This window comes from Heterodontus francisci, chromosome 25 (genome assembly GCF_036365525.1).
Source record: "Heterodontus francisci isolate sHetFra1 chromosome 25, sHetFra1.hap1, whole genome shotgun sequence".
Classification (NCBI taxonomy): Eukaryota; Metazoa; Chordata; class Chondrichthyes; order Heterodontiformes; family Heterodontidae; genus Heterodontus; species Heterodontus francisci.
Window position 1 is genome coordinate 46608751 of NC_090395.1, and position 14326 is coordinate 46623076.

The 14326-nt window shown below is 43.1% G+C and overlaps 1 protein-coding gene across 3 annotated transcripts in view; it reads right to left on the reverse strand.

Annotated features, from left to right (window-relative positions):
* The window catches only part of itpr3 (inositol 1,4,5-trisphosphate receptor, type 3), a 311298-nt gene that overhangs the window by 51957 nt on the left and 245015 nt on the right, over positions 1–14326 (reverse strand). For all 3 annotated transcript variants that reach the window (XM_068057164.1, XM_068057163.1, XM_068057162.1), the window contains exons 36-39: positions 12289–12437; positions 7110–7218; positions 5617–5707; positions 4669–4844 (exon numbers count right to left, since the gene is read on the reverse strand). In XM_068057164.1, the coding sequence (XP_067913265.1) occupies positions 4669–4844; positions 5617–5707; positions 7110–7218; positions 12289–12437 (525 nt within the window). The remainder of the gene's footprint in view (positions 1–4668; positions 4845–5616; positions 5708–7109; positions 7219–12288; positions 12438–14326) is intronic.

The following is a 14326-nucleotide window of genomic DNA, read 5'->3' on the forward strand; positions in this document are numbered from 1 at the left end:
CCCAAAAAAACGATTGGGTTGGGTTTGGATGGGTTAAAATTTTATAAATCTCAAATCCATCTTCAACCAGACTACTTCCAAAGACTGGCCAAGTATGGTGAACAAATCCACTCCCAGGAGGCGGGTTGGCCATTTAAATGTTAGAATGAGGCTGTGTGCCTCATATTAAACAATCAGATTGAAGAATCTTTACTGAAACACACTGGCTCCCATATGTACTGGGGCGTGCCTTGTGAGCAGGCTGGGGCAGAGGTGGAGGAATTTGGCAGAGATATCTGGAAGCCTGCATTTCCCTGCACGCTGTGCATTTTTGACTCCACAGTATGTGTCTTTTTTTTCTAGCCTGTTGCCTACCCGGAAGTCAGCCTGATTGACAGGGGAAGGCTCCAGAGGAGGCTGCAGACCAAGAGCAGGTAGGGAGCCTGCAGCTGGGTTAGTGGGAGTGTGGGTCTGGATCTTAGCTGGGGGATGGGTTGCAAATCAATTCCGGGGCTGGGGGTTCAATCTACAATCAGTATGATGGTGGGCAGGGATGAAGGCTGGGAGGAGACAGTGCTAGTCCTCTAGGCCCACAAGCAGTGCTGTAAGGACACTTTTATCACAAAGCACGCTTTCTTTAGCTGCTGGGTTAAACCTGGAAGCTCGGTTAAATAAGAGATATCGGGGGCAAATTTTTACTTACCTGACCCACAGGAATTAGGTTAGTCAGAAATCGTGGCAAACTTGCAATTTGGGATTCTCCCACAGCATGAAGAATGAATCATCAATCCATTCACCGCCCAGAGGCATACCTGATTTACAGGCTGGGCCTCCAGCCAGGTGGGGATCTGGTTGGTGAAGGCCTGAGCAGCAGGAAAATCTGTGCTGCAGGTTGGGGCGGATTGGAGGCGAAGGAGGTGGGGTTAATTGAGTGGGCTGCTGATCCTTTTGGGGAGGTCGTAGACCTGAGGGGAAAGGTCACAGGCCTCATGCTGGGGTAGATCACAGACCGGGGGTAGGTGGGGAATCAGAAGCCCTGTGGTGTGGGGGAGATCTCAGGCTGAAGGGGCAGATCGGAGGCGTGTGGGGCGGGGGGGAACGGAGACCTTGAGTGGGTGGTTGGATGCGCTGGGTAGGTGGGGGGAGGGAGGAGATTGGAGTTTGAAGGACGCGGGGGGAGGGAGGAGATTGGAGTTTGAAGGCCGCGGGGGGATTGAGAATCGGAGGCCGAGTGTTAGGGGGGGAAATTGGAAGTCTGCTGGTTGGTGGGAGAATCAGGGGCGTGGCAGTGGAGGAGATATCAAAGGCCACAGGATCAAGGTCGACGGGGGGGCAGTGCATTATCACAGAGGCTCTTCAGGCATTGGGAGGTGTGAAGGCACTTATCTCCTGAATCCACCAAGTCCTCACCTCAATGAAGCTGCCAGGGCCAGTTAAGGTCGAAAACCTGAATGACATTGAGGTTTGCATGTTCCAACTTGCCTCCTTGGAGTGGTTTGATCATCTGCCCAACTTTTGGCCTCCGCTAAAGCCAGAAATGAGAAACTTGGAGCCAGATTTGGGTCAGGAAACGTATTTCTCAGACTTTAACCTCACCTCCCCACCTGACTGTTTTACTAAGTTAAAAGTCCCCCCACTGTTACTTACCCTGTTCACACTGGTTCCAGAGCCCACGTAGAGGGTGCAGCATTGCTTTTTCTTTCTAATAACTGTAAGTTCCAGTGCAAAAACCCACAGAAAGTCTGCGGGCCGGTGTAAATATGATGAATATACTTAGTTCATTCGCCACTGGCTGCAAAATCCGAGCCAATACTTTGGTGTCTGCTTTTCATTTTGGAAATGTTCAGATATGCAAATCAAAAACTAGGTTATCCAGTCAAAAGCTGGACAGGTGCTATATTCTGGATGGTCCTACCAGGGACAATAACTTGTTTTCTCTGACATACAGCATACTTTTAATAAAAACTGTAACCCATATCATGTTTATTTTCTGATATACTTCATTAGTGATGCCAGGCAGTGAGCTGATAGATCTTTGTCAGCCCATTTAAAGCTAGTCATGGGACTTTGGGGTCTATCTCTTCAATTAGATATTGTGCTGCATTGATGTTGGGAGATTGATTACTCATTTACCATTTCTGTTGAGCTATCCAAAATAAAAATCATAAATGCTGGAAATACACAGCAAGTCGGTTGGTATTGGAAGAAACAACAGCTAACTTTTCCAGGAAAGGCTCCTTTCTCTTTTTCAATACTGATGAGTCTGCTACGTGTTTCCACCTTTTTCTTCTTTAAGGTATTTTGATGGACAAAGGGATCCAATTGCTGTTGTTGGTGAGACTAAAGGCACTTTGACATCACTGAAGCTCAACCAGCAGCAGTCCTGTGACTCCCCTCCATCAGATGGACCCCACATTTAAGGAACTGGTGACAGCATGATGGTGCAGCCTGGTAAAGGCCCCTGGCCTCAGTAAAGTAAGTGTGGGAGCCAGTTCTGTGGATTTTAGTATATAAAAACAAGAAATGCTGGAAATACTCAGCAGGTCTGGCAGCATCTGTGGAGAGAGAAGCAGAGTTAACGTTTCAGGTCACTGACCCTTCTTCAGAACTGTGGATTTTAGTATTTAGCAGTGAAGCCCAGTAGATATGACGGGGTTGGCTCCCAAAGCAGAGCGTAAAAGTGGAAGCATGCAGCACAGGCATGGTACTCCCTAAATCTGGTAAAGGGCAAAGTACCATTAATGACTTTTTACTTACATAAAAGCATTTTTATATTCTCATAAGAGGTCTCGAGGGAGCAGCACTTAAAGTGCAAGTCACAACCTCTATGCTTTGCTTTTCCTTGTTTTCATTAACTGGCATGCCTTTACGAATGAAGGGCCTTTGGAAGCTGCAGACCCATAATTCCCACAGTTAAATAAAGGAAGAAACAAAGACTTGCATTTGTATAGTGCTTTTCATGACCACCGGACATCTCAAAGCACTTGACATCAACTGACAGACTTTTTGAAGCGTAGTCACTGTTGTATTGTAGGAAACACGGCAGCCAATTTGCACAGCAAACTCCACAACAGAAATGTGATAATGACCGGAACATGGCCGGAATTTTACATCCCCCTGCCGAACCGGGCTGGTGGTGGTGGGGGGTTATAAAATTGAGTGGGAGGCGGGGGGGCGCCATTCCCCTCGCCTTCCCGTCTTTGTTGCAATTTTACAAAGGGCGGTGGTGGCAAGAAATGGCCCACCCGTTCCAGGCCAATTAAGGCCCCTAAGTTGGTGGGGGGGGGGGGTCAGGGCCTCCTGATCAGGCATCCTGTGCCCCATGGAGGGCCCCCCCCCATGGCCCAACCGCCCCCCCTGCTCTACATTCCCCCCTCTCCCAACCAACCCCCTCTTGCCTCACTGGGGTCCGACCGATTGTCCCTGGTGATGCCCCACACACGTACCTTTTCTCGGGGCTGGCGTCCCCCTTGCTCCTCTCCCTGGCTGCAGTCCCAGCAGTAGACACCGCTCCCGTTGGCACTGCTGGGACAGAGAGCTGCCGGCCCGCTGATTGGGCGGCAGCACTTGGAGGCGGGACTTCCTGCCTCAGAGGAACGGAAGTCCCGCCCGAGGCAATTAAGGGCCTGGATCAAGTAAAATCATGGTGTGGCTTCCAGGCCCGGAGTAGGCGGGCTCGTCGCTGACTTTTTGGCCGGTGGGCGGGGCCTCCTGCCCAATGTAAAATTCCGGCCAATCTGTTCATTCTGATGTTGATTGAGGGATAAATATTGGCCAGGACACTGGGGATAACTCCCCTAAATAATCAGAATTTTGTTTTAAGTGGCCACCCAATAACAGCTCATGACTCATGAAAATGTGCATCTCCAATGCTTTTCAATCTCAGGAAGCTAGATATTGTACTTTCTATTACAAAGTGCAGGGCATGTAAAAGAACAGCATTTCTGCAGTAAGTGGTAATCTTTCAAAGTGTCTTGAGAATGATACAATCTGGAGTTAAACTGATGAAGGATCTTTACTCAAACAATGTACTTGTCTGTTCTCTTTTCAAAAATTGACAGAACTGCTCTAAAATTTAAAAATTTTCCTTTATATCACCATTCTAGCAATTATTTTTCTCTCTAGCTCTTTTGTTGTTAGCCAGCATTATTATACTGGTCTTCCCATTTAAAACAAGAAGAGTTGGGATTACTGGTATTTCCTGACTGTATGATTAATTCAGGAAATGCATCAGGGTTTATTTTTTTCGTTAGCATTATTAGAATCAGAACATAGGAACAGCTGTAGGTCATTCAGTCCCTCAAACCTGTTCCACCATTCAATTCCATCATGGCTGAAATAAAAAGAGAAAATGCTGGAAATGCTCAGCAGGTCTGGCAGCATCTGTGATGAGAGAAACAGAGTTAATGTTTCAGGTCAATGACTGAAACGAGAATTTTGCCTCAGAAGTTGAAATTCACGTCAAATCACTGATTCTATGTTGATTGCACCTGTAAAGACAGCAGCAGGGCATCCTGTGGAGCAGCAGGGTATCACTGACAGCAACTTCTAATTTCTGCATTTAACTGCAAATGTGCAGACATCAGAAGTTGCTGTCAATTTTACACAGTAATGACAGCGAGTGCTGACAATTTGGCATCATTACAACCACAAATTCCGGGCTATTATCACCATCATCTGGGTTGTTACCTGAATTTCTGTGTTTCCTCCATCCAGCAAAGCAATGGCTAATAAAATACTCTCCTGGAAAATCTTGTCACTTTTGGAGCTTGTGATAAGATCTGCAACCAGTTTTGTGGCTCCTTCTCTGTCCAGGCGACACTGGATTGGAGCGATTGAGTTCCAGTCTTGAGACTTATTTGGATCTTATACATGAACAAAATAAAGACATTATTATTTTTGGCCACTATGTGAAAATCAACTTTACAGAAAGTCATGCAGAAGCCTGTAAATTGTATACCAACCTTGAAGGATGTTTGCAGAATGGAAATAAGGGATGTTTCTTAAAAATACATAGTAACGTGTTGTTTCTTGTAACTATTGTTAAAAAAGCTAATGTCTACTACAAATTAAAATTTGAATTGAAATAAGCACATACACTTGTTGTAGTGGTTTGCTTATAAAACATAAAATATATTTTTGTTTCAATGCACAGATTCCATATTGATATCTATTATCGAAGAATCTAAAACACGCTCTTTACAACATTAGATGCCCATTCCTACAATCCAGCAGAATTTTCACTGGACAAAGCTTTGTGTCGGAAAACATCTCATTGGAGTTTTTAAAAAATGTACTCAATTTTCTTTTTGTTATGAGCAAAACAATCTAATGGGGCCAATTTAAACCTTGGCAATGGGAAGCCTCTGTTCAATGGTTGCAATTTTCTAAAATGTCCTAGTGTGTACTCAGAAAAAAACGTTGACTGTTTCTTTTGTTATATGTATTGTACTTCTATACATTCCTATGCCTGATGATCCACTGCACCATATATATAAGGCTATAATTTGCAGAGTCTTGACTGTTAGTGGGGGCCCTTGATTATGGTGGATAATTAAGTTTCTACTACAGTAGAAAAATCACAATGAAAGTGCAGCTTGATTGAATGCTAATTGTTTGTGTTTTGCAAATAAATACCTCCAGAGTACAGATCGCTGGAGTCGCCTTTCAAGTTTGATTTTTTGCCATAAAGGTAGCTGATCAGTAGAGTTTTTCTTAATTCATTTCCCTGTGGAAAAAAGAATCATGTGATGGAGCACTAGGGCTGAAAGTTCCAACATATCCGCAATCGCAGCTATAGTCCCACCTGAAGCAGTAAATGTATCATCTTATTAGTAACTTTCCATTAAATTGAAAAGTAATACATATTATTTGGTACCACTTCAGCTACAGTTCAGTCCAGAGGAGCTGAGACCCCCAATCTGTTGACTGTATGTGTGATGTGCTGAGCCAAGTTCCTAGAGGGATGGTTCAAATTGTGTTAGTGCAATCCCTTCAAAAATGTTGGTTCTGCTGGAAAATGGGAATATTTTTCCTATGAAAGCCAAATGTGCATTTCACTAAAGCCACTGGGTTTTGAAATGAAGAATAACAATCTCAGTTCTTCATCCTAACATGTTTGACTCTAAATTCCGAATGTGAGTACGTCTTAATTAATAAAATGTTGCCAACTTCAACAAGTCCCTTCAATCAATAAAGGCATTAATAACACTGTTCCCCAGCCTTCAAATATGTAACACTACTCAAGTAGATAATGTAATTCCAACAGACTCAACGGGCTGAATTTCAAGTTTAAAAAAGCTGACGGGTTTTGGTTGAATTGGGGGTTAAAGTCCCAGAAATTTGTTTCCCGACCTAAACCTGCCTCCAAGCTGCCCATTTCTGGCTTTAACTGAGGCTGGATGACCTCTCCCGCCCCTCCCCCAATACTGGCGTGGAATTACCTGCTTCTGTGGCCGTCAGCAACCAGCTGCCCACCCAACTGGCGTCACAGCTGTCAAATCAGGCTTAGCCTCCAGGCAGGGAAAGGATCACTGACATCACAGACACAATGTGGAGTCTGTGGGGGGAAACCCGAATTGTGGATTGCCCCCGACTTTCTAAGCCAGGTCAGTAAAAATTCTGCCGTATGTGTGAATGCATCGTCCCATGAATGACTTGCGAACAAAATATGTCACAACTGTACAAACACATCTATCAGTGCAACATTTTAGATATATCAATAAAGCAGTGAGGAATGACCATTTCACCATGAATCCTGCTAATTACATAAATCTTGTACAAACTATTGTATCATTGGGTCCATCGTTTATTTAACCACCTAAGAGAAAGTTCTGGAGAAATACTCTGATTCCCAATGCAAACCATTGGATATTTATCCTTATATTTTTATCATTTAATCCTGGTGCAAAGCCCGCTGCACATAACCCTCTACCCTCTAATTTTGCCTTTGATGCGAACAAAGATATCTACAAAACAAGGGCAGCAGTTAACATGAAATGTAGGTTAAAACTTCCTGGAATATGGAACCTTCAATATAGGTTTGAGATGGTGAAAGAACTAAGCTGTTACTCAGCTCTCTGTATAAGCAACAGTCCCTGAGGGATGTAGTTAGATTTCTTTGTTTTTACCCGGTCTCCATAGCTATTTTTTTTGACCAACATTGCTTGAAGGCTGCGAAGAACTTTAATGCAGAGCTTCTCTTCTGTTGACATGAGATTCTTTGTGTGTTGAATTAGTCTAGAAAAGTAAACAGATCAATAAGGGGATAAATAGGAGCGTTACACTTGCACAGTGTTAACAGCCGGCGTTAAAATGGTGAGGTCTAAAGCAGCTCTAGATTTTGGGCCTCACACTGCATCATAATGTAGATGGTACTGTGGTAGAAGCCTGAACAGGTTAGTGCTCCAATTTCCAGGTAAAATGATTGGGTTGAATTGCGGGAGTCTGGAGGAGGAATAGGTGGGCCTTACAGTCTGTAATTGGATTCAATGGGGGATTGGGAAGGAAGATCACAAGCCTACTGTTGAGGGGTTGGGAGTGTTGTCAGGGGGGCTAGGTGATCAGGGCTGGGGTCAGGAGGGAGGTTGGAGATCTGCGGAGCGGCAATGGTTACGGTGAGTTTTTACCTTTTTTTCAATTTATGTGCTGTTTAGAGTTGCTGTTCCCAGAGGCAAGCAATACTAGCATTGGGCGCCTCAGGGCAAAACAAAGTTGCAGCAGGGACCAGAAGCAGGAATCCGGCCACATATTTCCATCTACAAATGATCTAATGCCTGCTTCAGATGGGTATAAAGGATGCCACTCGTTTGTATTTATCAAGATGGCGTCCTGCACACATCCAGTTGGAAGTGTGCATGAACATCTCAGACTCCATTTTCAATCCGTATGTGGCCTAAAAAGCAGGTGCTGTGTGACCCAATTTAGTCCCCAAAATGAGCTAAAACTGCACAGCTACCTCACATTAGGATCTTTAGTCACTGGCTAGTAAGTGTGAAAAATACCTTCACAATTCTGTCTGCTTTTGTGGAAACATAATTAGATCAGTCAAAGTTAATCTATGCTGATGATAGTCAATATCAAGGCTGCTCAACATATTGTTACAACAGTGACTACACATCAAAGCATAAAGCATTTAGGGGTGTCCTGAGGTCACGAAAGGTGCTATATAAATGCAAGGCTTTTTTCTATCACAAATATAATAGTTGGGTGTTGTATGCAGCTGCTACAAACTACACTAGGCATTAAAACAAAAAAAATTGTTATTTTAATATTACAGGCATGTGGCATGGGCATAGAGTAACAGACTGTACTTAGTATGGTTTGATTAAGTGATTAATTCTTGCGTGATAAATTTTCTTTTTTAACTTATAAATTATAAAACACCTCCAACATCATCCATAATTCATGTAATCATGCATAATTTAAATGGGATCTAATACACAGATGTACCTGATTTCCATTACACCTCTGCTCAAACTCTTTACACACTGAGGCTTTACCAGCTATCAAAGAGACAGTCATCCTGTGCGGTCTAGACGTGAAAGGATTAAAAAGAAATCTTCTGTTCACGGGATGTGGGTGACCCTGACAAGATCATGCTTATCGACCACCCCTAGTTATTCTGAGATGGTGAACATTATTTTGTACAACTGCAATCCTTGTGCACCCACAATGATGTTAGGTAGAGATTTCCAGGATTTTTACTCAATGATGATGAAAACACAGACCAAGTCAGAATGGAGAGTGGCTTGGAGGTGATGGTGTTCCCAGAGTATCACTGTTCTTGTCCTTCTTGGTGGTAGAGGCCGCAGGGAGAGAGATATCATTAAAGTAGCCTTGGTGGATTGTACATCATGCAGTTGCAGAGTGCTAGTGGCTATTTAGTCCAGTGGCAGGGGTGCCAATCAAGTCAACTGCTCTGACCTTGAGCTTCCTAAGTGTTGCAGCTGCACCTGTCCAGGTGAGCAGTGAGTATTCCACCATACTCCTGATTTGAGTCTTGTAGAAGGTGAAAAGGCTCTGAGGGGCCCAGAGGTGAGCCATTCATCATACAGTACCTAGCCTCTACTCTGATTTGTAGCCACAATTTTGATATGGCAAATCTAGTTAAGCTTCTTGTCAGTGGTAACCTCCATGATGGTCAGTGGCTGGGACTGAACAATAGTGGTATCACTGAAGGTCAAGGGAGGATGGCTGGGCTTTCTCTAGTTAGAAATTATTAGCTGGCATTTACATGGTGCAAGTATTATCTGCCACTGTCAGCCCAAGCCTGGATATTGTTCAAGTCCTGTTGTAGGTTGTCATAGGCTATTTCATTATCAGAGAAGTTATGAATGGAGCTGAACACTGAAATCATCAATAAATAATCCCACTCCTGACCTCACAATGCAAGGGCGATCAATGATGAAACAGCTGAAGATAGTTGAGCAAACAGTGCTTCCCTGAGGAGCTCCTGCAGCATTGTCCTGGGAATGTGATGATTGATCAGCAATTGCAAGCATCTTACTGTATGTCAATTAGGACTCCAACCTCTGAAGGGTTTTCCCATTTACCCCAATTAAGATTGCTTTTGCTTAGGCTCCTTGGTGCCATAAACGGTCTAATGCTGCTTTGATGTTGAGTGCAGTTGCTATCACCTTATCTCCAGCATTTAACTCCGTGTCTGGATCAAAGTTGTGATGATGTGTGATGCAGAGCGGCTCAAGCAGAACCCAACCTGAATGTCAGTGAGCAGGTTATTCATGCATAAATAAAGAACTTGCATCTATATAGCATCATTCACTTCTCAAATTATTTTGGAATGTAGGCACTATTGCATGTAGGTAAATTCAGCAGCTAATTTGTACACAACAGGTTCCTACAAACAGAAATGTGATAAATAGTCAGTTAATCTTTTGGTGTTGTTGTTAGCGTGATAAATGTTGGAACCATGACACTGTCAGAACTCCTCTGCTCTACTTTGCATAGTACCATTGGAGTTTTATGACCACCTTCCATCACCTTAAGGATGATTGGGAGAAGCAGAGAAGAAATATTGTTGTAACCTACTGTATCCCCAACTCTCCTACTTTAGGGACTAAGATACGTCACAGAACTCAGAAAAATTTAGTTATGCTCTACATCGCACTATATATTTCATAATCACCTACTTTTATACAGAGTAACTTTGATTGTCTAATGAGGAATCAGTTTATATTGGCTGTATAAACAGTATTATAAATGCTGTGTCCTTTAAAAGTCCAGCAAACACAATGAACATCATTACACCAAATCTATTCTGTTGGCCATATCTTTACCATGTTCAGCTGCCATAGTTATACACTGTTCAGAAGTATTCTAGAGTCTATATATTAAGTTTATGTTAATTTCTGGTAAATACTATATCAATGAGCCTCTCATCATCTAATGTAATATCAGAACTATTGTTATATCATGGTTAACAATAAGGGAAAGTAACAATTGCTGCTGTCTTCAGAGGATGGTTATGCCAAATAGTTGTGGGCAATGGTGAACTTTTGCAGACTTTGCAGCAGTATTACTGCTTGGCTATTAAAAAATAAAAAAAATTTATTACAAAAAAATAATGGTCATGTTAAAGTGAGTTACTGGTCATAAAATATTTCTGGATCTCAGATGATGTTCACAAACCTTCACGCTTCACTTTGCAAGTTTATGGCATCCGAGCTGTGATAGATCATTAGAACAAACTCGAACTCAACCATTATCTTTATCCAGTGATCAGTCACTCAAGGCAAAAATCTGCTACCTTGTTCCTGAAGCATGCATCAGCATTAATTTTCTTCAAGCTTCTTACTGAAACAGCGAACTTGCTCCACTGCAGGGTGCAAGATATTTTTATTTTCTCAAGTGTGGATTTAAACCCCACTCCAGGTTTTCAGCACAAAATCAAGGTTGACACTTCAGTAAAATACTGAAGGACTGCTACATTGTCAGAAGTGCAGTGACCCTAATTACCTGTTCTGGTGGATGTAAAAGTTCCAACAATACCATTCAAGGAAGACTAGGGAATTCTCCTACTGTCCTAACAAACATTCTTCCCTCAACCACCAGGATAATAAATAATTAACTGGTCATTCAATACATTTATTGTTACAGGTCCTTGCTATGTATAAATTAGCCACTGTCTTTCCTTACATAACAACTGTGACTGCACTTCAAAAGTAAATGTTTGAGGTGATAGTGCCTGAGGACATTCTGAAGATATCATAAAGTGTTTCATAAATGCTAGTTCTTTATCAACAGCAGCATTAGGAAACAGAGTACATTGGGTGGGGGGAGGGCAGGGAAGAGAGTGGAATGCTTGATGCTCTTTGCGCTAAGTGCTTAGATTTTTTGCTAATACCAAGATCCAAAAGTTCCAAAAATCACATGCAAATATAGCTGGAAAAATGTTGCAAGAGCACTTATATTTAGATCTGCATGTTTGCATAATTTTCAACATCAAGGGCTGAATTTTCAAAATGGGATCGGGAACCCCGATGTCCGGATTGATTTCCGGGTCCCACTCCGCGTCTCAGCCGTGTCACTCACATGACGAGCTCAGTGCCCAATTAGTGGATGGGAGATGGGAGCTGCCTGCAGAGGCAAAGGACCTGCTGCTGCCTTGCTGCAGAGAGCAGGCAGCTCCTCGGAGAGTCAGAAGAGTAAAGAGGTGAGGTAACACTTCCAAAATAAAATAAATCCTGCACTGGGCCTGGTACAAGATCCCCACGGGCCCAAAACATTTCATCTTCCAACAATAAAGTTTGCCCTCTTCCTGCAGCAAGCCTGTTAACTGTGCACTATCATGCACCAGACTAGTAAGGCTCGCTGGAATCTCAATAGAAAATTACAGTTCAGAACCCCCCCCACCGCCCGCCCCACTACCACCACACACACCACCTGGAACCTTAACAAGCTTCTCCATGAGCTTAATGGGCCCTTAATTGGAGGTGAGCGAGTTCCCCTTTCCCTCCCCACTACCCTCAAATTGAAAATTGTGGACTGTCCCGCAGGTGTCAGATTCCAAAGATGACCTCTGGGACCACGATTTTCAAATCATGTTCACACCCAGTCCCAACCCCACTGGCATTTGAAAGTTCAGCCCCAATATTGCGCAGCAGAGTACTTCTTTTCCATAGATATTACATGATCTGCATTATGACTGCCAGTTAGAGTAGGAGGCAACAATATTACTTTTGCTCATAAGTAAATGCTCTACCATGACATTAAGTTTAGTGCTATCCCTGCATCGGTGGAATATTCTTCTTGTAATATTTTGCACTCAGGCTTAGTTTGCTCACTTACTTGAGGATAAATCCTCCACTTTCACACCGCAACCTGGCTTCTGTTCCTTCCATAAACAACAGCTCTGGCCTGTGCATGACATCAACAAGAACAGAGAGCTCAGCCTCCACCAGCGGTTGCAGCCGATCTTCCAGAGTTGTTATGATATCCTACATAGAATCAAACAAGATTAAATAAGTATTGGAGGAGAATAAAAAAACTAAGTGCCATTACCACCTAGACATGTAACTAGTGACATAGTACGCTTCTGACTTGTGGATATCACTGCATTGCATACTGAAGCTCTTATTAATTTGAACCACTCTGCAGTGTAGCAAGACCATGATCAATAAATGATTTCATGAGTTGATCTGACATCAAATTTGTTGATTTTACAGTACATAATGCATAAATAAATGATTTAGACTTGCTTATTGGGAAGACAAGCTCGGAATATGCTCAGGACACAATAGCAGGTTTGGCAAATAGTGGCAAAGGGAGGAATATAAAGGACTTCAGGAAAACAAAGATACGTCAGTTAAGTTAGTAATGCTAAAATATTGCTTTTAAATTAAAGTGAACGAACAAAAGTGCAAAACCCATCTCTCAGTCACATGCTGGAGTTGCTAAGTAAAACATAGGATTGGCATGATAAGAACAGTCAAGGAAACTAATCGGGATAATATGGGATTTGCTACTTCATCTCAGAAGCAGCCACCAAACATTTACACTTTAGGCTTTGCATGAGACTAGTTTCATAGTTGGGGGTGCAGTACCATGCTTGACTTCCAGTTTTTCTAAGCTGTCCTTGAAAACAGAGGTAGGCTCAGGAATTAGGCTGCTAACTTCCTGTGAGCCAGGGAACAAAGGAAACAAGACTCAAATGCAGGAGGTGAGTTGCCACGGTCTGCTGAGAGCAAGGCAAGTAAAGCCCTGTCGCCACTGACTCAGATCTGGGTTCCAGCCCCATTTCACAGATTTGAACACATAATCTAGACCAACAGTGCTGCACTGTTAGAGGGGCTGCCTTTTGGATGAACTGTTAAACAATTCCACCCTTTCAAGTGGCCATAAAAGATTCGATGGCACTATTCAAGGTAAAACAGGGGATTTCTCCCAGTGTCATAGAGTCATTTATGGCATAGAAGGAGGCCATTCAGCTCATCGAGTCCATGCCAGCTCTCCGCACAGCAATAGAGTCCATCCCCCGCTTGATTTCCGCAGCCCTGCAAGTTTATTTTCTTCAAGTGCCCATCCAATTTCCTTTTGAAATCACTGATTGTCTCCGCTTCCACCACCCTCATGGGCAGCGAGTTCCAGGTTATTACCACTCGCTGTGTAAAAAACTTCTTCCTCACATCCTCCCCGCATCTCTTGCCCAAAACCTTCAATCTGTGTCCCCTAGTCGTTGTACCATCATGGGTACAGCTTTTCCTTGTCTAACTTATCTAAGCTGTCTTAATCTTGCACACCTCTATCAAATCTCCCCTCAATCTACTTTGCTCCAGGGAGAACAACCGCAGCTTTTTCAACCTAACCTTGTAACTAAAATCCCCCATCCCTGGAACCATTCTGGTTAATCTCCTCTGCACCCTCTCAAGGACCCTCAATCTTTCCTAAAGTGTGGTGATCAGAACTGGATGCAATACTCTAGTAGGGGCCAAACCAGAGCTTTATAAAGGTTCAGCATAACTTCCCTGCTTTGTACTCTATGCCTCTATTTGTGAAGCCCAAGATCCCATATGTTTTGCTAATAACTCTCTCAATACATGATGCACATGCACCCCCAAGTCCCTCTGTTCCTGCATACTCTTTAGAACTGTGCCATCAAGTCTATATTGCATCACCCTATTCCTTTTGCCAAAATGCATCACTTTACACTTGTCTATTAAATTCCATCTACCACGTGCCTGCCCATTCTACTATCTATGCCTATCTATGTCCTGTTGTAGGTGGTTTGTATCATCCTCATTGTTGGCCACTCCTCCCTGTTTGGTATCATCAGCAAATTTTGAAACTCTATTCTGTATTCCAATATCCAAGTCATTTATATCTAGTA